We start from the raw sequence: 24,464 nt of genomic DNA, 5'->3' as shown, positions 1-24,464 counted from the left end.
ATCAGCAGGAATTTCCTCATGGAAAGGGTGCTCAGGCCTTGGAAGGGGCTGCCCAGAGAGGTTTGGAGTCCCCATCCCTGGAGGTGTCCAAGGAAGGCACTCAGTGCTCCAATCTGGTGACAAGGTGGGCATCAGACACAACTTGGACTCAATGGCCCTGGAGGTCTTTTCCACCTCAGTGATTCTGGGATTCTCTGTCAATTAGCAAAGGTACCTGGTTTGACTAATTAAAGGTTCTGTAGGCAGGGCCAGTGCTCCTGTCTGCAGTGTGGAGCTGCTTCTGTGAATGCAGCTGCAAGAGGTGGCTGGAATGAAAAAATAACTGCGAATGTAAACCTGATGCTGAAAGCAGCTGTAAAAAATCCTGGTAACAGAGGAGCAGTTGTTTTATATCACTGTTTTGGAGCCTAGAAGCCCACGGTACATTCCTGGCTGTGGTTCTGCTCACTGTGTGACTTAAACCAGGATAATTATGACTTTTATGTCTTCCAGTTGCTTCAGCAGGGAAACAGGGGGAAGATATCTTCTGGTGCCTATTTGTCACCACTTCATTTGACCTGTGCAAGCCTAGACAAATTCTGAAATCTTGCAGCTCAGCTTCACAGTTAAGGGGAACTTGGGGATAATTCATTAGGATTAGGCTTTGAATGGCAGCACTATCTTTTAGCTAGGCTAGGCCTGGATCAACCCAGCATAACTCACCTGGGAAAAAATCCAAGTAATGAATTAATAAGTCAATCCTTGGAAATGCAAACATCAATTATTTCATGGCATCGTATGTATGAGCTTTGCCTTCTCATTTCTTCTGGTTCTCCTATTGCTGCAATGTGTAGCTGAAACTGGAAGTAAAGCTGATAATACTGACCTCAAATTTTGGATTGGACCTGTGTCTCTGCTGTTACCTTCCCTTCTATTTCCCATTGTTTCCAGCTTGTGTACTGTATGTGTGTTTGGGTGCCCACACTGTGCTTCTGCCATTTGTTTGCAAAACATCTCATTGGCTGAAGCTACTGTGGTGAAAATCATTAATGACCCCAATACGTGCAATGCCTAATTAGACCTGGAACCCATGCCTTATCTTCTCACAGGCAGCCAAAAATCTCCAAGGGACTTGAATCATGATGGTTGTGGTGCATTTTGAGAAAACTTCAAAGTTCAGTCCATATTAGAGAGTTCTTGCTTTATAAGCAGCTGCTCATTCTCAATTCCCTCCATTTTTAACATTCTTGTAAATTTAAATTCATTTGCTGCACAGGGGCTTGAAAGAACAGCGCATTGAACTGTTTGCTCCAGTGCTCTGTTACAATGTTTTCCCATAATAAGAGGGCATGAAAACATCCAGCTATCTGCTGGAAAATGTACTAATTATGTTCTGAGTGGTGAAAGGTCTCAGCCCACAAAGCAAGGGACAGAAAAGCAAAATCCACATAGCTCTGCATTGGAATTACACCTAGAGGGGAAAAATAATAGTTATTAATACAGCCTATAGAAGCAATTGTAAAGATTTTCTAAAACCATGTTGTCAAACAAGAAGTTTAAGACTTACTTTGTGTCAAGACGAGGAAGAACTGCCCACAGAAACAGAGTTATGGGACTAGCAAAGAATAGGAACATTTTATTTTCAAATTCATACAGCAAACTTTGATCCTTGTGCAGGAAATACCCCAGACTTGAGAAATCCTGCCACTGACCTCGGAGGTAGAATAAAACTAGGGGAAAAGGGGAAATAACCCACCAATTTTTTAATTAGTATTATGCCAAGACTTTTAAGAGTTTGAATTCCAAATGTGTTCTAAGAAAGGAAAACATTTTCTTTCATTGAACAGCCCTGGGGGTTCGCTACTCTTTTCTCCCCCTAAACCCTCCCTAAGAGGTGTTCTTATTTCTTGCCTCTTGCATGTATGTGTAAAAATACAAAGTCATTTGTAAGGAGTTCACTTAATTCCTCACTCTTAGCTCACATTCGTTACACATTTTGTTTGGCAGAAGGGAAGGGAAGAGTGTGCTCCAGCCAGGGAATGCTGCTGTCCACTGAAAAATGTGTTTGGATGGAGGAGCTCTTTTTCATGGATGGATTGTGGCTTTTGGCAGCAGAGGTGACAGGAAGCAGTTGCCATAACTACTATACCATTAAAACAAAAAAAAAAAAAAAAAAAAAAGAAAAAAGTCTTTAAGCAAAGAGCCTTTCTTGAAATGATGGTTTTACTACCAATCCTGGTAGAATCCATCAGTTCAGTATGATGGGTGGCAGGATCCTGAATGTGGTCTCCTGAGAGTATGCTCAGGATATGCTTTTAGGGCTAAATTCAGGCTTTGGCTTGTAAGGTACATAGGAGAGGAAAATACACAGACAGCCAGAAAGCTGAACATAATCTGCCTTGCGTGGGATTTCATGTTTTGGCTGGAGCCACACTCTGGTGTTAAATAGCAGAGTGAAAAAAGAGTATGTTTTTCAAAAGCTTTAAGGATGGGATTTACAAATTCACTGGAATGACATAGAAATAAAATTTACATTTTTAACTGTAAATGTAATTGTAGACATAATTTAATATTTATCTCTATTCAAGTGATGGATACTACCCAGATAAAAAGCCCAGATATAGTTGATAAACACTACGAACAACTGGAGTAGAACCCAAGGATGGTTTATACTGGGTCAAACCCAGCTGAAGGCTTTTCATCCTCAGCATTACACCACACATTATTGTCACTGGCAAATTACTCTGGCACTATTTGCATGCTGCTGGAATCTGAAAACATTTCACACTGCTAAAATAACCTCTGTCTGTTGCCATATAGACACCAATGTAGTTTTTGTGGTCCTCCAGCTACTTCCCTGCAGTGCTTTGAGCTGTGTCCCAAATGGTTTACTCACAGGACCAAGTCAGGTGAATTGGCCTCACAGCCCTGCTCAAGGACTGGCTCCCAGGCAGGATTTATCCCTTCATCCTCACAAATTTCTGGGTTCAGGACAGAAATTGTCCCTCAAGGGGCCTTTTGCAACCCTTGGTCATGATGCACCTCCAGCAGGGAGCCTCACCCCAGTCCCAGGCCTTTTCTTTTAACTCTTGGGGTTAGTCTTATTAATCAAGCTGATGCTTGAATCCTGTCTCTGAGGTGCATCATCCTGGCCTGAGCAGGTGTACAAAGAAATTCTATTTTTCCCTGCTAAACCTTTGCTCTGAAAGCCACTGTTACATTGAGAGGTACATCAGCAGTGACTGACTCACTCCCACCCCTTCAGGATTGTAATGTATACAGCAGCTACCATTGCTTCCATGCAGGAGTAGGAGCCTCCTGGAATATGTAATTAAATAAATGAACTGGGCTTTAAAAAGGCTTAAAATGTTAGACCCGTCTGGGCTGCAGGTTTTTAGTAACAATATCCATGTTCTCATAAAAAATGGGCTATGAATTCTTCAGCTACTGCTTCTAATGGAAATCCATATTTATCCTTTTGGAATCAAAATTTGTTTTCCTTATGTTTATCTGTTACATTTAACCCTGTATGAAATGATCTTAAGCCATCTGGGCTCCCTTCTTAGTTAATTTTCCGTCCTTGCTGTATCTAATTGAAAATTAAAGTGTTTTTTCTTCTGTTGCTGCTCTATTCTCTTATTTTAGCTGTTCTGCTTTATATTTTAAAGCTTAGCCCAAGATATTGAGTTCTGTGAGATCTAAATTAACTCTCTGAGTTTTCCAAAGGTTTTGGACACTGCCTTGTTATGGCTTACATCCAGATTCAAGAGAGAAGAGATACAGTTCATAGATACTGTTCCTTCTTAGAGCTTTCCCCTTCTTTTTCTCTTTTGCAGTTGTAAATGAGAAGTAACTACACCTCCTAATTTCTTTTTTTTTTTTCTGATGTGGTTTTTTCCCCCCTAATCTACTTGGTATTAGACATCCTCTTTTCCATATTTCTAGAAACCTGACCAGCTCTGAAAGCAAACCAGGTGATGATTTAAATACACATTATGAATGCAGCCAAAGGAAATGGCTCCAGGGCTAGAAGATGTGGGCTCTGGGGAGAGGAGCTTGAGTCTGGGGCCATAGTGGGAAAGCCTTGAGCAGGCTGAGGCAGGCAGAGACCTTCTGGAGGCAAAGCCCTTCCACAGCAACATCACAACTTGCCTTAGGTTCTGGCTTCATCCCAGCCTGGCCTATTTTGGGGGAAAAAATAGCCAAAAATGCACAACAAACTCATCCCAAAATACAAAATACTCTGATGGAGTGGGAAGCAAAGCATCCTTTTCTTCTTTCTTCTGTTCTCTGAAGGAAAAGTTCTTCATGTACAATTCTTCAGAGTTTGATTTGATCCCAACAAAGGGGTGGTGTTGTGATGGAGATTTTTTATTCCCTGCGTGCATGGAGAGGCTGAGGTTTCCACAGCCAGGTCCTGCCGCTTCCCTTCTCCCTTTGAAACCAAGCTGAGGAGCATTACAGCGTGCCTGTGCAGCCAAGTCTGCCTGTGTATTTTGGCATCTGAATGCCAGACTGGTTGGTAATTTCCCCTTAAATCCTTTCATAGCTCAAATTCCTGTCGAAACAACCTCTATCTCTGCTTAGCCATACGGAGCCTGTCTCGGCTCTGCCGCTCCCATCATCCCTCACAAGCAATGCCATTGCACGTTGCTTTCCTTCCTCCGTGTGCAGCCTGTATTTAAAATGAAATATTGGCCCCAAACCCCCCTCTGGATGGCTGTCAGATCTTAGCATGCCACATAAATATCAGTGAGAAAACATTCCTCCCAGCCCACACAGAATGCGCCCAGCGCTGTTTGTTCTGGACTAAACCCGGCCTAGCGCAGCGAGGCCTTCGGCAAAGGCCCAGTTCCAGTGGGCAGGGCCGGCCTCAGATCGACCACTTTAAAGTGCTCTCGGAAAGTTTCCAGTGTAATTTCTGCTCCCCTTTAGTTACAGACCACCTTTAGTAGGTAGCTAGGCCTGTTTGTTGGGTAGCTGCCATCTCGGCCCTTGCATGGGTGGCCTGCTGCCAGCTCTCAACTATTTCAAGATGTGAGCTCCCCGATGCTCTGGGGCACGGCAGGACCATCATGGTGATGCCTTGAGAGGTTACCTGGAACGCAGGCTGGACAGTGTTAAAGAAATAAAGTAGGGATTTATTAAAAAGGCCTTCACAGGATGCACTTTGGGCAGTACAAGAGCCTGGTCATGGCTCTACCCAAGATGGACCTAAGATGGACAATGTGTCACCAGTGTTTACACTTTTTATAAGTTTTGGTCCATTTCCATATAGGGGTTAACTGTCCAATTACAGCTCCAGGTTATGCAGTCCCATCCTCCCAGATTGCTCTCCTCAATTCTCTGTTTGCACTTTTTAGACCTGAAGCTGCAGTGGTGTCCTTAGTTCTGGGGCTGGAAATGGATTGTTTTGTCTGACTGAACTGGGAGGAGAGCTTACTAGCACTTTGTATGAAGTTCAGAATTATAAACCAATGCAGTACAGAGTCTGGAAAATATGAAAGCTCAAACTTAAGGCACAGTGATGTTCCTCTCTGGTCCCTCCATGGTTTTACAGGGTTGCTTTCCAATGGGCCTCCCTGCTGCATTGCCAGTCAGGTGCAATTTGCATGTTTTTTCTCCCCCCAAATGTAGTTTATGTGCACTAACACATGTGTATGGCCCTTACATGGTTACTAGGGCAGAATTCACATCTGCAAACCTCACCAGGGCATTTGGCCTTTGATCATAAGCAAAATGTTCCACAGGCATGGGAGGCATCCCACTGGGAGAGGGCACAGCACCTGTTACCCAGCACTTAAAGCTCAAAAGGAGTAAGGGCTCTTCACCCCACTTTCTCCCACACCTACGTGTTCCAGAATTTCATCCAACTTCCTTGTCTCACTGTATTTCTTTAGCAACACTTGGAGCAGTCACTATGGTGGCAATGGCCAAAATGGGTGTTTTAATAAGCTCGGCCTTAGATTGCTACAACAAAGCCTTCTTGAGCAGCTGCTTAAGAAAACATCCATGACTTTTCACTTAGATGTGGGTTTTTTCCCCAGAATAATCAAGGGAAAGCAAAGAGATTGCCGCCCTGGCCCTCCAAGCGTGGAAAAGAGTCTTTTTTCCTTGGCTTTTGTTAAATTATTTTTCCCATGCTCTAACTCTTCAACCCTGTCCTTGGGTCAGCTAAAAATGGTGAGTGGTCTAAGTATGATGGATTTATTGCTTTAAACTTCACAGAGTACTGGAGAATGAGGTAACAGCATAAGCAATGTGGAAAGACTTGTACATTTTTTAGTTTGATTACTGGATGTACTTGGAGGTTTCCAAAAGTGATTTTTTATTCTTGAAAAAAAAAGGATTGGTTTGAATACTGAAATTGGATCAAATCCATCTTGCATCCCCACCTAAAATTGAGATTTGGGTCTACAAGTTAAGCATCTTGGGAATAAAGATATCCCTCCTCACATGTAATTACAGATAGTTTCTGAAGAGGTGAAATGTCACGATATGATGAGATGGAAAATGCATTAAGACAGAATGAGTTCATTTTCCTGATACAGAACAGTCCCTGCAAAGTAATTGGATTATGGCAGCGCTGGACATTTGGGGAAGTCTGTAATGCTGTGTCTGCTCCATTTGATTTGTACACCAATGGATTTCCCTTGCCAGTAACGGCTTTCTCTAAGCTACTGCAAACTCGGAAGTGGGAAATGAAAATGGAATTTTGGAGAGACAGGACCTGCCATGATCACAGTGACATTGCAGCTTGTTATGCAAAGCTGTGGAGGAGGCACTGATGTATCCCTGTGGTGTAAAGACTTTTTTGTAAAGAGCTCGGGCTCCTCTGTAGGTACTGACAGCTCTGTGAAGCTGCACTGCCATTATTTAACAGCCTAGGAAGGAAAGATGCTCCTAGGCATATATAAACTGTTTCTGTAAATAAAACAAATTTCATTCACAATTTGTAAAACACAAGAAAGCAAAATCTCCAAGCTAATAAAGGTAAAATCCATAATTCATAATGCCAGCAATCAATAGATTTAAACACACACATGGGGTAAGATTTAGACAAGATGAGTTTGGTTTTACTTTTGGGAAGAGTATCTTTTTGGAAAGCACCAATTTTGGGAACAAGAAAAGCTCCCAGTGTAGTGTTGTGGAATGTGGAAAGGATAAGCGAGAAACCAGCATGGAAAATGAATTATAAGGTTCTATTAGAAAAGTAAATCTTTGTAACAGTGCCTCTGAAGAGCCACACTTCAACTGGAGTATGTGCAGCTCTGTCTCCCCAAAAAACCCTCTCACCTTTCTGTGCCACCATCTCAGCATGAAGAGTGCACCAACACCATCCCTTCTGGCAGGTCTTTATTGCTCTGAGATTGCTTTAGATGGATAATTATGAGAAACTCCACCTTCTGTACTTTCCTGCTGTTTCCCAACTCCCCAAAACACTTTAGAACTCCACCCCACCACAACTAAAATGCAGTGTTCACATATAGAAAGAATATTTATGTCTTAGATTTATGTTCAAGATCTTTATGCTCACCTGCCTGCAGTGGGGCACAAAGAGCAAACAGAGGGCCCCAAATATACCATATAAACAAATCTTTTGGACCTATGATACAGTTTGTATTTATTACTTTTACTGAAATCACAGAGTCAAGTGTTTTAAGATAACAACTGGTAAATTATACATATGTAATAGTTTACAAAACAAAATATTGGCCTTCTGTGTGTCATTGTACAGTGTAGACCTTGCACAGTTCAGTTCAAAGGAATTTATATTTTGTGTAACATATTTTTATGTTGTAAACTGGCTGACACAGTGGTGCTCTAAAAATATTAACTCCCTCTGATTAAACATAGACTAGGATGAAAAATAAGTGTTGTGACACATGTTGGTTTCTGAAAGGGTACTGGTATTTCAGCCAGGTGACAAAGTGACTTCCCACAATATGCTGACACCGACAGTGCATAAAGAGGCACATGAAGTAACCTAAGCAAATCCAAACTTTGTGCTTTCCCCTTGGTCTTGCCTGCAATACCTTGCTCATTTCTCTTATCTGATGCTAAGCAGATGACCTGGCAATAGAAGTTAAATTTATTGCTCTACAGAATTATACCCTGTCTCCAACTTACTTAATTCAGCATATTTCCTGTATCTGATGGGATTTTAACAATGCCTGTATGTCTGTCACTATATTTCATAAGATAACCTATTTGCAGATTTCACAGTTCACATGATAAATTGTGTAAACCAGCTACTATAAATAAAGAAAAAACTATGCTGTCACAGTGGTGTGAGTCTGAAGCACCTCCAGCAAAGCCAAATGATGCCATGAAGTAACTCTAAATTTATGTAGGTATTACTAAACCCAGTGTAACTTTTTTCGCCCTGGGAGTGGGAGTTATGGAGACATAAGTACTCACATAGACAAGAACACACACAAAATATGCACCTGCACTTAGCCACGGGTGTCTGAACATGGTCTACGCCAGGCAGGTGTTTGTGGAGAGGATTTTACTGTCCTCACACTGACTCTGAGCCTCCACACACAACTGCCAAGGCAAAAGATGCTGTGAGTTTTGTCCTGTGACTCACAGAGTACAGAGCAGTGGGATGGTGTCGGGATGTCTGGTGTGGTGTGGGGAGGAGCTCTTACACCACTCACCTGTGTTTAGGGCTTTTCAAACTTTATCACTGAAAACTTGTGCTTGTGGTTAAACCTTCTAAATGCCAAAGCCCCTTTTGGGGTGCCAGCTGAGGACCCAATAATCTCTCTTACACTGAGATAATGAGGGATAATTACACACAATGCTGGTGTGTGTAATAAACCAGAAGTATCTGCATTTGCAATGTTGTTTGAAACAAGAATTGAACTAGCTTTACTCTACAAGTTAATATAAGGGCACCCATAGGAAAAAAGCCCTTGAAAATGTTGAACGTGGCAAGTATGAATGCAGTGAAGCACTCTGGCAGCTCTTTAAAAATCAAATGACTTCATGAAAAAAAGGAAAAAGTCTCCAAATCACGTAACTTTTATTTTCCCCTGAAAATTCCAGCCTATGCCCAGAGAATCCAGTTTTGCCTCCTGCTATAGGCTCCACTTCCTCAGTGACAACAGCATGGCACGAGGAGAAACACTCACCTGAACTTACTGCTCTAAGTCCACAATTAATGATAAACCCTGTTAAAAGCCTATCCTTAAAATCATCAAAGCCCAGCCTTGCGTTTTGGATTAGGCCTTGAGAGGAAGCATCACTGGCCATCCCTAATTCCTCTAAAGCCTTGTGGCTGATGGGCCTTGGGCAGTGCCTGGGTGGCAGAAGAGAGGCTGAGCTGGAATTTAATTCAGGTGAACACTGGAGCAAGGTGACTTCCAGCAGTGTGGAAGTGTTTATGTGCAGGCTGTGGTACTGCCCTTGCAGAGCCATTTGTGTTGGTCAATGAACTGACTGCAGAAAAGCTGGAGGTTTGTCCACATCACATTTTCCCCCTCACACTGCACCCAATTCTAGTTCCCTTGAGGTCTGCACAAGCTGAACTGGAAGAAAAACAGGTATTATTCTCATGGAAACATGTTTTGCTGTTTGGTTTTTTTTTTTTAATCTAACTGCCCGTTGTGGTGCAAAGATCTGAAATACAATTAAGTAAAACATTGCAAAGCCTTCCAATTTGGGCTTTTGACTTTTTATAGCCATATATACATATTTATATATGTATATAAACAGTGATAACATAGAAAAACCAGCTTTTTTAATGGTTCAGTCCTCATAAACCATATGTTTATCAAGCTATTTTATAGAGACACCCAGGAGTTTTCTCTTTAGTGTTGTCACTTAAACCTAAGAAGCTGCATGAGTGAAAAGTGCTGGCAACTCAGAGGAACTTCACTCCCATGGAGAAAATTCCCAGTTACTGGAATTCTGCTACAATTAAAGCAAGGGGTAGGATCAGCTTTGGGGGTCAATCACTGAGGCCTCCAGCATGAACTGCGTGTGCCTTTGAGACACCAATCTGTTTTGTGAATTCTTCAGGAGCCACTACAGGGCTTTTTTGGTCTGCAGACCTTTGGGACTTGCTTGTTGAGAGCTTTTTAAAGTGTACCAAGGACCTTGGAGCACAAGGTGTCATCCAATTAAAAAGCTACAACTTCTCGAAGGAAAAGGTGGCAGCAGAAGAAGAATATACATCTACACATGTGTGTATACATATATACTCCTGTTCCATGCAGAAAGTCTTCTAAATAAAATCATACAAAAAATGACCAGTGCCATATATTATGTAAACTCACAAGGTGTAGTTTCAACACAAACCCGAAGCATAAATTAAAAGAGAATCAGAAAGAGAGACAGAGATGATAGCAAAACATTTTAAATATAGAATTTGCACAATTGGTACTTTGTTAAATAAGAATAAATAAATTCATTACATCTGTTCACATACCAGTTGTAAAAACAATAAATTATTTTATTTTTTTTCAGTGCTGTGTTGCTTTTTTTTTTAAACAGTTGCTATTAATCCACAAGATTATTCCCTCTTCCCCTTGTGATAAAACTGTTTCCACAGGAGGGCAGCTAAACTTAATTTCTTGTACACAGTCAAACCAAAGATGCCAGGCTTTTTCCTAATGAGAATATCCTACTTGAAAAGCAGATGCTGAAGACCCCACTGATGCTCTGGGGTCCAAATTCACCCATGGGCACTGGAAGTGTGTCCCAAAGTCAGAGTGAATTTAAAACTGAGATTGTTCCTGGCTGTGCCATGAGCAGAATTCCAGGTTTCCATCCCCTCGGTGCATTTCATGAATCCAGCTGTGCAACACTGGGCAGAAATGTAAACAATGATGTCACAGTGTGAGTGACATGGGATTCAGCTGAGAACAGACCTTGCACCAATTCTTCATCCATCAGGTACATGAGACAGCCTTGCCACAGGCAAGGTTTGGAACTCAACTCTGATTTAGGAGCACCTGAAAAAGCAAGGCTTATCCTTTATCTTACATTTTTCATGTCCTGCCTTGGTCTGTCCCCTTGCCCCCCACATCTTTGCTTGTGTTAATTTGCTTCATTGCTACACTGGTGAAAATCACTGAAGTGGTTTGTTCTCATATTTATTTCTAAGTAAACTCTTTTATTTTTAAAAGATATTCCTGATCTAAGGAAGCTCTGAATTTATACCCGCATATGGCATGCCTAGAGAGCATCCAAAAGCTTTACTCAGCCTGCTGAATATATAAAAAATTATTACCATGATGCAAACACAAATACTTGCACATTCTGTCTCTATTATGACAGAACACAAACACCACTTAATGCAGCAGCTGTATGCTGAGACAAATGTTGTCTGTGCTGAGACACATTCAATCTCCTGATCTTTTTCCTCTCATGATGGTTTCTATTTGTTATGGACTTTTTGGAGAGGTTCTACAACATGTGTAATACATACATAAGCATCAAAATTAGATTGCTTGGAAGGAAAAACAAGGCATTTCAAAGTGATCTTATTTTAACAGGCAGAGGAGGCATAAATGTTTACTTTTTAACATTCTGCAAATCATCTGAGCCTTGATCTCAGTTCTTAGATTGGGATCAAGAATAAATGGGGAGTATTCATCAAGATGCACAGTTTTGCACAGGATCTACTCCTGAACAGAAGGCCACACCATTTTTGAAAGCTGATTAATAACATTTGTTGGCAATCCATTTAACAGAGGAGGAGGCCCTGCCCTTGGTACTGTTTATTTAAAACAGGGTAAAAAACCAGATCCTTCTCCAGATTTCACAGTTGTAGATGTAGCAACTCTATGCTGTTTTGAAATCATCACATGATTTTTTAGAGTTCACACAAACATGCCACAGTTGCAAAAACATGTTTGTGTCAGCCTGGAGGCAGACCTGCCCTTCTTGCTCCACACTCCAGCGAGTTTTCCCTGCTGATTTCATGCCTGGGATTTTCAGAAGAGCCTGAAGTGTTTCAGTGCTCAAGTACCACTGACTTACAAGTAAGGCTTGTCTGAAAATCCTCCTGCAGTCTCCTGCTCTCCTGTGCAGTTTAACAAAGGCATAAAAGGTGGGGTTCTACTTTCATCAGTGGTTTTTTTACCATTTCTTTTGGTACCTGTTATCTGAGGGTCTAATTCAAAGCCTGCTGATATTAAAGAGAGCAATTTTACCAGGGTTGCTCTCAGGCCTCCACCTGCACAAGGTGAAATGCCCAGCCTCAGTCACAGAACTTCCACAAGACAATAACAGGATTCAGGAATTGCTGCCAAGGAAAACTGTTACCAGCTACTGCCTGTGCTGTGGAAACAGTCTTATTGATATTGGACAAGTCCTCCACATCCTGATGTGGTTTGACTTCCTAGTGACCCCTCTTCCTCCCAAATGTGGTAGATATACAAAACATGAATGCCTTCTATAGCTTTAAAAAAAATCCCAAAACACACACAGAACAATTAAAAAAAAAAAAGACAAATAGTTACAAACTTTTGCTGGTAAGATGAATACCAGAGTTAGACACACGATGGACAAAACAGTGATAAAATATTAACTGCTTGCTGTGTTTTTTTGACCTTGAGAGCCTCTTGAAAAGATGTTGGTACATTACACATTGTTAAATTCAAGGCAGAAGCCATAGAGAAAATACCAGAGAAAGCAGCTGAACACAGCCTCAGAATATCTGAGTTAGAAAACACTTGATTACCTCACCTGTAAGTTTTGGTTCTCTAACTAGTTCTCTACAAAGCACAGTATGCCTTTGTTTCACGGAGAGGAGCAGCTCAAGCAGCTCTTGCTCAGTGACAATAAGGAGCCAGGCTGTGACACAGCTGGAACCAGGGAGTTTTACAAGCACAGTGTACACAAACTCCTCCTGCAGCCAGCTCCTCCTTTGGTGCATGCCTGGCACACACACGAGGAGGAGCTGCTGATGCTCCTGCTGCTGGAGCAATGGGGGGTTCCCTGCTCTGCAAGCTGCTGCAAGGCTCCTCCTGAGAATTTTGGGGTGGAAACACAGGATTTGTCAGATATTAATGATATAGTGTCAGGAAATTCCTACCGTGAAAACGTATTTCCTTTTGTCAAAACCAAAAGGTATCACTTTTTAAAACCAGCAGCAAGCTCTTCATTTTCCAGTAAAACATCTGTGGCCCTTTCTGAAGGATGGACCAAGTCCACAAGGGCTGCAGATATACTTTGGTCAATCATTTTGCTTATGTAGTTTGTCTTTTGATTTCTTTAATAGAAGGAAGTGATATAAAGTGATATACCAACTGAAAGATATTTACAAAACAGTATAAAATAAGCTACTGTGGGATCATGGGGACATGTGACATTTCCTAAGGACATACTGTAGTAGAGGTAGGTGAAAAAAGGGGAGATGATTCTGTAACCTTCAAATATCCCAGGATCCTCCATTCACTAGTTTTTCTTCTTTTGCATTATTTTATTTTACGTTTTTGCAGACACAGAGGGCTTATAACAACTTTAACCTTACTTTCTTTGACGTATTAAGACCACCCTACCATTATTTAAAGCAGTGCACATCTTCATTTGGTCCAAACAGGCAGATTCTGCCCATAATTAGACTGAACACAAGTACTTTGAAGCCTTTGCTTCTGTCTGTGTGGGCAGACCTGACACCAGTATGCCGACAGCGGCTTACTCAAACCTCTTGGAGAGCGGCTCAGCACCACCACAGGTTAGCACTTTTTCAGCAAGCACTGTTTGAAGGCTGAGGGTCTCTGGGAGAGTAGACATCCCTTGGCCAGTTTCCCGTGCCCATCCTTGCACTGCACAGTCCTGGTGTGCCAGCCCGTGTCGCACGTTCGAGAGCAGGAGAGCCACGGCCCCGTCACCCAGCGGGGCTGCGCGGCCGGCGCCGTCACTTTGCCACCGCCGCTGCTGGGGACAGAGTTTGGCAGCTGGCCCTGTTTCTTTGGCACGAAGAAGCTGTAGCGCACGTCCACGGGCTGCGTGGGGTCGGTGGCCAGGATCTGCACGATCAGGATCTCCTTGGTGGCCGAGTGGCCCATGGCGTGCAGGAAGTCGTCCTTGTGGCTCCAGCCGCTGTAGTTCATGACGGTGCCGTTGATGTCGATGATGGTTTCCGAGGTGGAGATCATGTACTTGCCGTTGACCAGGTACTCCCCGTTCTTCTTCTTCAGGGCCAGGTAGGCCGTGAACCTGCTCTGGTCCTTGTTCTTGAACTGCCGCACCTTGATGTGGGTGGCCCCTTCCGGGATCTTCACCACGTCCGTGTAGCCCTTGCTGGAGGAAGGGAAAGAAGGAAGAGTCTCACTGCAACGCCTCACAAAGTCACTGGCATGACAGAATCACAGCACCAAGCAGGCTGGAACAGATCTTTCAGTCCAACCTACGGACAACAACATCTTGCTTCATTTCAGTTCAGGCCACCTGGATTTTCCCTAAGATTAATTTAACCAGGTTCCACTCTTGGCCTGCTGTGTTGTTCTTCCTGTTCCCCAAGAAGTTTCTACTGCACTTCTTGCAGATTTCTTAATCTTTAGCTTTAGGGACAGTTTGACGTGGGTCAGATACCAGAGGAATGAAAAATAACAGATAGCTTATAGATTTCAGCAAAGGGTGGGAGATATGAAATACGATGCACGCGCTGCCTGCCAAGGAAAAGATAATGAGATATGCATTGGTTACAGCTGTTTCTTGCTGTCTTTGCTATAATGATGATTAAGGAAAGCACGAACAGGGGAACAGCTGGGTAGAGGTACCTTGGGAACGTTTAAAAATAGTCTTGATCACTGAGGAAAAATTTGTTTACTTTGAAATTTATAAAGCCAAAGACTAATCGTCAAGTGTCTAATAAGAGGGGCACCCAAAGGCTTCATTTGTGCCACCATGGAATTCTCTATTAGTTATGAACTATCTCAACTGGGATTTAGAAAAAGAGATTAAACTCTTTTACCAAAAGTGACAAGCATTTAGAACTTGCAAGTGTGCTGGAATTTATCGCTATCTCAAGCATGTTATTTTAACTTTACTGATACATAGAAAACAATTTAAAGGCTTTACATAGCTGTAAGCTACCAGCTGGACACTGGAGATGTGTTTTCATTCCTTAACCCGTGACAAAGCCATCCTGAAAGTACCTCATATCTGAAAGGTTTAATGAGAAAATACATGAACAGTACATAAAAGTGATGGCATCTCCTTTGGGATTGTTTAAAGAACAGACTGCTAATTTTGAGAATTTTTGGCTGCACAAGTAGAGACTGCAGATACTACAAATGAAACATTTGTGCTGATCCCCTGCTATTTCCAGCAATTATGGGACAATGACTTAAGACTCCATTGATTTAGCACCTCCATAAAGCTGGAGCAATATGGTGTAAATCCCAGGCTGGGGACTCTGCTCTACAGCATTGCACAAATATTTTTACATGAGAGTTGCCAGAATAACTCAGTTCAAACATGTAATTAAAGTTACAAAATCATTTATTCAAAACCTACAATCAGTCCTGGAGAATTCAAGCTGTCTGCACGGAGAGCTCTAATGCTCCATGTGCACAGAGAAGCATGTGCAGATTATTTCCCCTCTTTCCCAAATTCTGATAATTTGGCTTTACAGCTTTTTAAACAAAAATCCTAGGAAGCAGGTTTCCCAGAAGATTCTGGTTTGCCTGCTTTAAAATAAAAAAATCACAAACAAATGTTGTCATGGCAATTGTCTGCAATGGGAAATATTAGTTTTGCCTTGTACATTTAAATTTCCCTGTACATTTCATGTACAGATTGTTGAAGTTTATAGTGGACAGCAACAAGGGAGCTGTCATTTTTCAGTGGAGGAAAGATGATTTTCCTACCAGCACTGCCCTTTCAAACAAAACAGTAAAAACAGTTTACAGACAATTAAGATTTCACTATTTTAATCAGGCGTTTATTTTAACGTCAATTACTCGCAGAGAAGAATTGCCCCAAACAACTTTTCCAGTAAAAATAAATCAGCAGTCCCAAATCCAATCAAAATCATATTAGAACACAAATTTACCCTCTGGCCAATCTCATGACAATTAAAGGCATGATTTGAGGAGTAAGATGGTAACTTCACTGGGATAATTATAATACATCTCTCAATTTCCAAGTGTATCTGTGGTACAAATCTGGCCTCTCTGAAATTCATGGAGCCCCTCTAACACTTTTTCTAGAGCTTGATTATTGCCAAATCACATGAAATACATCTCCCACTGTCAACTTCACTTAGACATTCCCAGACATCCCAGTATTTAAAAATTGGAAAAGATTTGGTTTATATAAATACTAATTTGGTTGGAAAGCCATTCTTTTTAGCAGAGATGTTTTGGCATCGTTAGGTGAGCAATCATTGGTTTACCAAGAAGAAGATTAGTTCTGTTTATTTTTAGAATAAGTTCACTCTCCAAGCCATTTTTGACTGCTATTAATCAGTCTGTTGAAATGTATAGAAAGAAAAGATCATTTCAGGAGTCAGATTTCTACTTCTGGTAGCTTTCAACATGCTATGTAAGAATTTGGAAGTTAAAAAATCAAGTTCATGTATAAAAGATGCTTAACACAGTCACCAATTCTGAATAGAAATTGTCAACTAAAAGTTTTTATGTGTAGATCAGTCCTTTGAGATCTTGGAATACGTATAAATGATGATTTAAAATCCAAATTTTTCTATGAATTTTAAGAATTGAAGAAGGAAAAAAATTAGTTGACAGAAAGGACTTACTTGAGATTGGTCTATCAGTACTGGCCCCAGCATGGTGAGGGAAAACCATGGCAGGAATTCCTTTTATTTTACTTATATTAAATTACAGTTAGAATGTGAACTCTGAGAGAAAAATGGCTCGTGGATAAATGCCATAAATATTTTGACTTTAAAAAATCCATCTGGAGATTAATATTATGCCAATGGACATGAAGGGATACGAAGGGATATAGTCATGAGTAAGCCTATGATACTTCTCATATCTATTTACCTGAACTCCACACATACTCAGTAGTGAGAAAAGGGAATTTTTGGGTATAATCTCTCTCAGCTGTTAAGGAAGGCGTTTACAGCTGTCTGCTTCGCTGCACTTCTAATACAAAGAATGTTTGTCACAAAATCAGGTGGGATGTCCTCAGTGCCACTCAAAACAGATGAAATTAAAAAGCACAGAAACAAGTGGGAAATGCAAAATTTCAGAGACATGCAGATAATTCTGATCCCAACAACTTTTTGATTCACCTCTCTGTTCCTTTTCGCCTGTCCTCTAGGAACCACAATCCATCTGACACTGCAAGATTTGCAAGTGGCATGACATGCTATTCCTGCTTCACTGGCACATGAAGTGCATGCAGTGTTTTGCCAGTTGATGCTTTGCCAATTTCAGGATAATGCCAGGAGCCAGCTATGCACATCTGGAAACTGCAATAAGCTACAGGCAGTGTGGTTTTTCCCCATGTGAAAGCAAATTGCACTTAGAGACAGAAAGCAAGCAGCACGTGGCAGAGTAACCACTTGCACAACAAGATGCACTTGCTGTTGAGATCAGTACCTCTTTTTGGTGAAGGTTCCCATGACTTTTGTGCAGCTGGAATTGTCTCCTCCACACACCCCACACTTGTCATACTGGAGCTTGGATCCGATGATGCCATCGCAGCCCGTTCGGATGCACTTCCCTCGCACGCAGACCGAGTTGCTGTAGGGTCGACACTCGGTGCCATCAGTGACCTGTGCAAGCAAATAAAACTTGGTTCAGACTGCCACAGAGATTTGTAGGTTTGGATCCTCCTGACAAAACCCAGTTCCTTATTGAAGTCACCAACTCAGAGCAGGTTGCCTCCCCTGACAGATCACACTGACCTTCTCTAATATTGATGGTAAAAAAGCAGATGAAATGTAGCAAAAGGACAAAAGCAAGGACAGCTAACTTTCAGTTTAGAACAAACTGACCACAAGTCACATCTGTGCCACTAATTATCATATGCTAATTGGGTCTTTAGGAGTTACTCACGACTCCTTAAACATAGTTCAGGGTTAGACCTACTCTTTTCTCTTTTACCTCCAGAAAACCCCATAATGACAGAAAACTCCAGGCAGAAAGCCCTTTATCCGCTACTGAAAATAAACTAGTGTAGAGGGGCCCATAATTTTCATGCATTCACATACTGAGATACGGAAAAACTTATCTAATTTTCTGGCCTTAAGGTACAACCACTGGATCAAACCATTAGACCTGATCACACAGTTAAATATTTGCATCACATGATTAACCTTCTTTTCCCTGGTTGTAGGAAAAGATTTCTAAAATATGGGACACTTCTACGCTGGAGCATGAACCCCTGACTGGAGCTGCCATTACCTTCTGAGAAAATACCACATAATAACCGGTTCCTTTGGCTCGGCAGGTGAGCTTGCAGACGTCTCCAGGCAGTACTCCAGCATACTTGGGGACCCATTCCACAAAAGTTTTGACCCCCTTTGCATCAGACTGATAACCATTCCTTGCTTCACACTGCTCTTGTCGGAAGGATTTAGCTGTGGAATTATTCACATCATTAGTGGCTATTTCAGACCATGCTGCAAATATCATTATGTCCATCTATTATTCCAATTTCTTTCATACATCATTTTTAAGTTACGTCACACCACTTCTTTACTTAGAACTGGCCTTCCAATCCCTCTACTGTTTAAGCTTGGAAATCTCCCAATGGCATAACAAGCAGTAAAGACCTAAAGTTTGAATGATTCATTTTAGAGAACTGACATTTTTAGCTCTCTCTATGGCATCCAGGGCGAGGCGTGGATGAAGAATTAGAATACTGTAGTAATGCTGAACGTCTTGCCTTGATAAACACAATCTGGGGAGGCTACAGTGAGCCCTTGCTGTGTGGTTTCAGGGCAGATAATCAGTGTTTAGTGTCTGTGGAGGGAGGGAAGGCTGGAGCAGGGGGCACTCACCGTTGGCAGGGCAGGGGGTGACGTTGCAGGAGCGGTAGATGGCCCGCTTGCCTGTGCAGTATCTCCCGTTGTTCCTGGGGGCTGGGTTGTTGCAGTGGCGATAGGCAAACTGCACTCCCCCCCCACAGGTACGGGAGCACTGTCCCCAGGGGCCCCAGGATCCCCAGTTGCCATGGCTTGAAGCCTGAAAAACAGCATGGAACAGCAGGAGCTGAATTCATCATCTAAACATGAATGAAGCTGTTACCTCAAAGTCACTGCTAATGTTTTCCTCAACTGAAGGCAATTCCTTCAGTTGGCCATTCAGGGAAAACAGGTCTTAGGAATCTTCTTTCTCCTAGCAAAGTTCATTTCTATCTTTTATTTGCACACTGATGACATCTCATTTGCACTGCGGGTGCAAAGTCAATGCTGGGCCTTGCTCCACACAGCTGCCTTCAGCCTCTTCACAGAACACACCCACAGTTTCATGGGCTGCTCTCTTATTTTATGCTATGCCTACCAAAAAGGCCCCTTAAACTGGCTCCAAGGGGTTCATCTTCCAGAATAAACCCATACTGCTTATCTGAGATTAATTAAATCCAGCTATTGCAATGTGTAGGTATTGCTTGGAATTACTGGCAAGAGATGGAGCTGTCAACTCTGCTCCATTGGCTATAGTATTGCAATATCATGTAAAAGCATAGAAATCCATAAAAAAGGGTACAGAAATCCATTTTAAAAGTGTTAAAAATGCTCTATCTTGATTTGAATGGCTCCCATAGTTTGCAAATATTTTCACAAAGCTCTACAAGTCGTCATCTCTTCTGTGGGTGTAACAGAAGGGGCTACTGTCTATCCAGAGAATTTTTAAGTATCTGAACTGTGCAGCTGACAGCTTTCATGAGCCTGGGGATTCTTCAGATGTATGAAGTAGAGAGGGGTTCTCTGTCACTGGAAACACAAACTTTTCTGATCCAGAATTTATATTCTGGATTAATTTCATCTGCCCTTTTCTTCATTAGAATTAGGGACCTGAGGCCTTTCCAGATAAGGGCTGTAAGTTAAATGTGGAGATGAGATTTATCTTGCTTTCTGTGCCAGGTCAGAAAGCCATGACTTACTGAATGGGAAAATCACTACGTCCAGTTTTCCAGGAACAACGGCTTTCCTTAAGGAAGAAAATACACTTCCTGAACCTCAGCTGCTATTTTCCTACATCCTTCACCAACAATACCCCAATTACATGCTAAAAAAACAAGGCAGGTTTCAGTCTGACCAGCCGCTCTGAGGGATCACCTTTTCCAATTCCCCTTGGGGTAACTTACAGAGTAGTACTTCTTCTTGGTTTTGTCCACGCATTTCCCTTGGAGGCAGATCCTTCCTTTGCCACAGGGGGTTCCCTCGACGGCGGGCAGCTTCTTGGTGAGGCAGACCATCTGTCCCTGGCGCACCACGGCGCACCAGAGGCGCGAGCACACGTCCATGCCGGGGCACACGGTGTACTCGGCGCCGAACGCCAGCTTGCACTGCCGGATGGCGTCGTACGTCTGCCCCGGCAGCTCCTCGGGGCCCACAATGTGCTTCCTGGGCTGGTCCAGCAGGCAGTTCCCTACAGGAGCAAGACAAGGTGTTCTTTACTCACTTTTGACTGTTCTTTTCCCTGCAGTGCTGCATTATTGTTTTGCAACAGTGAGCCTCCTTCAAGGGATGATGATGTGAAAATTCGGAGGTGGTAGCATGTTTTCACAAGGTCAAACTGCTGCCACTGTGTTCTGACCCTGTTGCTGAGCTGCCTGTTCCCAGCTTGAGGTGTAAATGAGTTTTACCCAGGTCCTTTTGGCCTGTCAATGCTTTACACAAGACCAGGAACACATTCCGTGCTATTTATTGGTTTGCGATTTAAGGAGCGAGCTGGACTCATGTAAGCAAGACTCAAAGTAAGCACAGTTGTAATTTGAGTTTTAAATCAGGATGTCAGAAAGGGATGCCAGAAAAATCAAAAAGCACAGACTTGTAGCCAATGAGGCCCAAAAACCCAAACAAAACAGATTGAAAAATCAAAATTTCTACCAGGCTAAAGGAAAAATATAAGCTGGGTATCAAAACTAATGTTGCCACTAAAGCTGGACTGCACTTTTCTTCTAAGGAGTGATACTTGGCTGATTATGGAACTAGTTTGAAAAGGGTCATGCAATTTATACAAAAACCCATAAATAACAGGAAGATAAAATTGCATGAATGTAGAGATTTGTATTTGTGTTTTAAAGTCTGCAGTGGTCAAGATTTGTCTGGCACACTCTAAAAATGAGAATTCAAATTTTTGTTCTAGGTATCTTCTGATAGCTGGGGTTTCTTTTACTATTGAAAACCTCACTTGTTGACATGCAGAACTATTTATTCAGTGTAACCTCTTTTACACTTCATGAAAGGCATATGTGGTCTGGGCAAGCTTCACTCATCCTCGGCCAAAATAACTCACCACAATTTACCTCACTTTGGAACCCACACCAGAGTTCTTCACTTGCATCATGGCTGAAAAAAGCCTATCTATAAAACCCTCACTATTTACACAAAATGGAATAGAATTTCAAGTTATGGCAGGGAGTTTAAGCAAACCAAATACCCCATTTCTCAATAGCTTGAGTTTTCCTTCCAAAACACACACTTACTGCAACTGTTCTGCTCTTCTAAAGACTAATGCCAATTAGCCAAATTAGCCAAAAATTCTTTCTGTGTGATGACTTGCAACCAAAAACTATCTTGTTAAACCTGTTCCATTTGCTGACCCTGATTTACCCTAGCCTTTTATTTAATCTGGATTATGTTGAAATTTTAATGCAGACAAGGTGTGCCAATGCTAGCTGTCATGACGTAAAGATAATTAAAAATACCCCTGGTTGTTGTAGTGTAAAATATTAGAGATGTGATGAGGAGTAAGGTTTTTCTTGGAGTTTCTGGACATAATTTCCATAAGTTCTGGCAAAAATACACTTTGTAAAAGTAAACAGCAGTGGAAATCCTCTTTCATATACCTTGTGAGGAGGGAGGAAGCCACTGAAATGTGAGGGCAGTGATGGGAAGGCTGTAGCATGTCAATATTCAGTATTATACACTGCTTTTGTACCTATGCCTAAGTTTATCAAACTCCCAAGCAGAGCTGTTTTTCAGTATTTTAAAACACCATAATAACACTTCATTTTGACTGGAAGTACAAATTTAGAGAAGAAGGAAAGAAGAGTCTAATCCTTGCATATACTCATCTGTCAATCATTTCAGTTTCACAAGCTCACAGAGCAAATATAGTATTTTCCCCCTCCAGAACACAGGGGAATGAGATCCAAACTTCTCCTTAACTGAGGGAAGTTGTGCAATCTCTACAAAGCCAGGTGCTCCAGCTGATCTCATACAATAAATTCAAAACTGAAGGCCCCTAAGGATTTCCCACAGGAAAAAACCCCATCTTTATATGGGTAGACTATAACAGTGTCTGAGTTTGGACAGGGTGCAGTGAACTGCAGGTGTTTTTACCACCAGCTGGTCCAACCTCCTGCTTGTCATGGCCCCTGGTGGGAGGGCAGAGAGGGCTTCAATTCTCCATTACATTTCAACATCCAGAGCATACACATACTGCTATTCCCATTTTTTTTTGTCCTGAGCACCAAAGAACATCTTTGTGTCCTGGAATAGAGCAACATTGTTGGCTGATGACAGTGCTAATTAAGCCATCTCATTATCTCTCTCAATGCCATGTGTAATATATCTTGGGGGAAAAAAAAGAAGGCGGAACAAGATCTGTGCAGGAAGCAGATAAGCAGGATATAAATTAATTAAAATACAAACAGTCCTTGTTCCAGGTTGCACAGAGCACTGGAACTGAACACACCAAGTCCCAAGCAACCATCCCACAGCCTGGTGGTTGGCATGACAATACAGGCAATTAGTACCTTTGGAAAGGCTTTGCTAAAAGCAGATGGATATAAATGTCACTCTCCTCTGGACACAAACTGAGCCTTTTCTTCCTAAATGTCAAACTGTTGTCTGGGGTCATCTCACGAGTGTAAAAAAAATGGTGATACCATGACAGAGCTGTTTATTGTTCTCAGAGCAGGTCCCAGGAGACAGGGAATCAGCACCTTGATCCTCCCCAGCCCCCTGGCTGACCTTGGACAAGACATTTCCATTGGGATTTACTCAGCTGACTTCATGTAACGCTGGTGTCTGCAGTGCACTCAGCTGTCAGGTGTTTCACTGCTGAGCAAAATCAGTTTATGGTGTCATTCAGCACCACTCATGTCCCCGGGGCTGCTGAGGCCACTGATTGTCAGATCAAGTTTTCAAACAATTTGAAGTCAAATTATTGACTTTCACTTCAACTTAATGGAAGTTTCTATTCTGTTAGGCCAGATCTCTGATTAAAAAAAAAATTAACTGGGAAATTATAAATTTCTACAGAAAAGAAGACTGTTACTTAGAAAAGGTCTCTGAATGGCTGATCCCTCAAGAAAAAGAGATTCCTTAAATATGCATTTGAAATCACACCAATAGCATCAGCAATACAATTAAATCTCAGAGGACTACAGACCTACATGAAGAGAGGTTCAAATTTGCTATGAATAATTTCATCATATGAATAACTCTTGAAGACCACACACCTAAATGATAGCTATTCATGAACTGAGGAGAAAACAGTTCCTTACATTCTCTGAGAGGTCATTCATGGATGGTTGGAGAGTTACCTCAGTAACTCAAAAGGGAAAGTTCTCTTCATTTGTGGAAATTAATTTGGTAATATTAAATCAATGCCAGAGCAATATGGATCATAAAATAGGATAGTACAGATTAATGGATCTAATAAAATGGAGAGAAAAAATTAAGTCATTCAGAGAAAAATATTTCAGAGAGCACTGAAATCAGCCAACAAAATATTTAAAAGCAAATCTTTACATTCAGCAGACACACCATACATTTATCCATAAGCATTTTGGTTACCATAACAACTTGATCGTTCACTCAATTATGTCATTTTTATCTCAGCATTTTGGAATTTGAATGGTTTGTTTAATAACTGCAGTTGCTTTGGGAGCACAGTGAAGACTTTAAAATTCATTAAAGAGTGAAGTCGAAGATTATGCTTTTTCATTTCTACTTTTGGAAAATGAAATTTTTGTCCTTATTCCCAGAGGGGTAAATGCCATATTTAGCAAATAAGCTGCCATAAAATGTTCTTATTAAAAAATACAAATTGACAGTAAAAAGTACCATGTAGCTGACACAGGGAGTGATAACACATACCATGGCCATCATCAAAGAATTCTGTGATAGTTGCTGAAGTGCACTTGGACCAGGGTTTTGAAGCATCAATGCTGGTCAGAATGGAGGACATCAGGCGCTTGTCCTCCATGGAGCCAAAGTTCTCCTCACAGAACTTGGAGTCATCATGGGAAAGCCCAAGCAAGTGCCCTGTGGAAATGAAACAAATAAATAAAATTATATGACTATCCAGAGTTTACCAGCTGGAGCTCACAGTCATGTGAGGGAAGGGAACTGTAATCATTTATATTCA

General features: G+C 41.7%; 2 protein-coding genes across 2 annotated transcripts in view; both read right to left on the bottom strand.

Moving 5' to 3' along the window:
* ADAMTS1 (ADAM metallopeptidase with thrombospondin type 1 motif 1) overlaps positions 1-11,164 on the bottom strand; it is a 30,711-nt gene extending 19,547 nt beyond the window's left edge. The window contains exon 1 of the mRNA XM_031064802.1: positions 11,152-11,164. Within this exon, the coding sequence (XP_030920662.1) occupies positions 11,152-11,164 (13 nt within the window). The remainder of the gene's footprint in view (positions 1-11,151) is intronic.
* ADAMTS5 (ADAM metallopeptidase with thrombospondin type 1 motif 5) overlaps positions 10,178-24,464 on the bottom strand; it is a 35,648-nt gene continuing 21,361 nt past the window's right edge. The window contains exons 3-8 of the mRNA XM_031064803.1: positions 24,194-24,361; positions 20,227-20,510; positions 18,920-19,103; positions 18,321-18,496; positions 17,514-17,689; positions 10,178-14,241 (exon numbers count right to left, since the gene is read on the bottom strand). Coding sequence (XP_030920663.1) covers positions 13,674-14,241; positions 17,514-17,689; positions 18,321-18,496; positions 18,920-19,103; positions 20,227-20,510; positions 24,194-24,361 — 1,556 coding nt within the window. The 3' untranslated portion in view covers positions 10,178-13,673. The remainder of the gene's footprint in view (positions 14,242-17,513; positions 17,690-18,320; positions 18,497-18,919; positions 19,104-20,226; positions 20,511-24,193; positions 24,362-24,464) is intronic.

The sequence above is a fragment of the Geospiza fortis genome, unplaced genomic scaffold (genome assembly GCF_000277835.1).
Source record: "Geospiza fortis unplaced genomic scaffold, GeoFor_1.0 scaffold596, whole genome shotgun sequence".
NCBI lineage: Eukaryota > Metazoa > Chordata > Aves > Passeriformes > Thraupidae > Geospiza > Geospiza fortis.
This window is presented reverse-complemented; position numbering and strand designations above follow the sequence as displayed.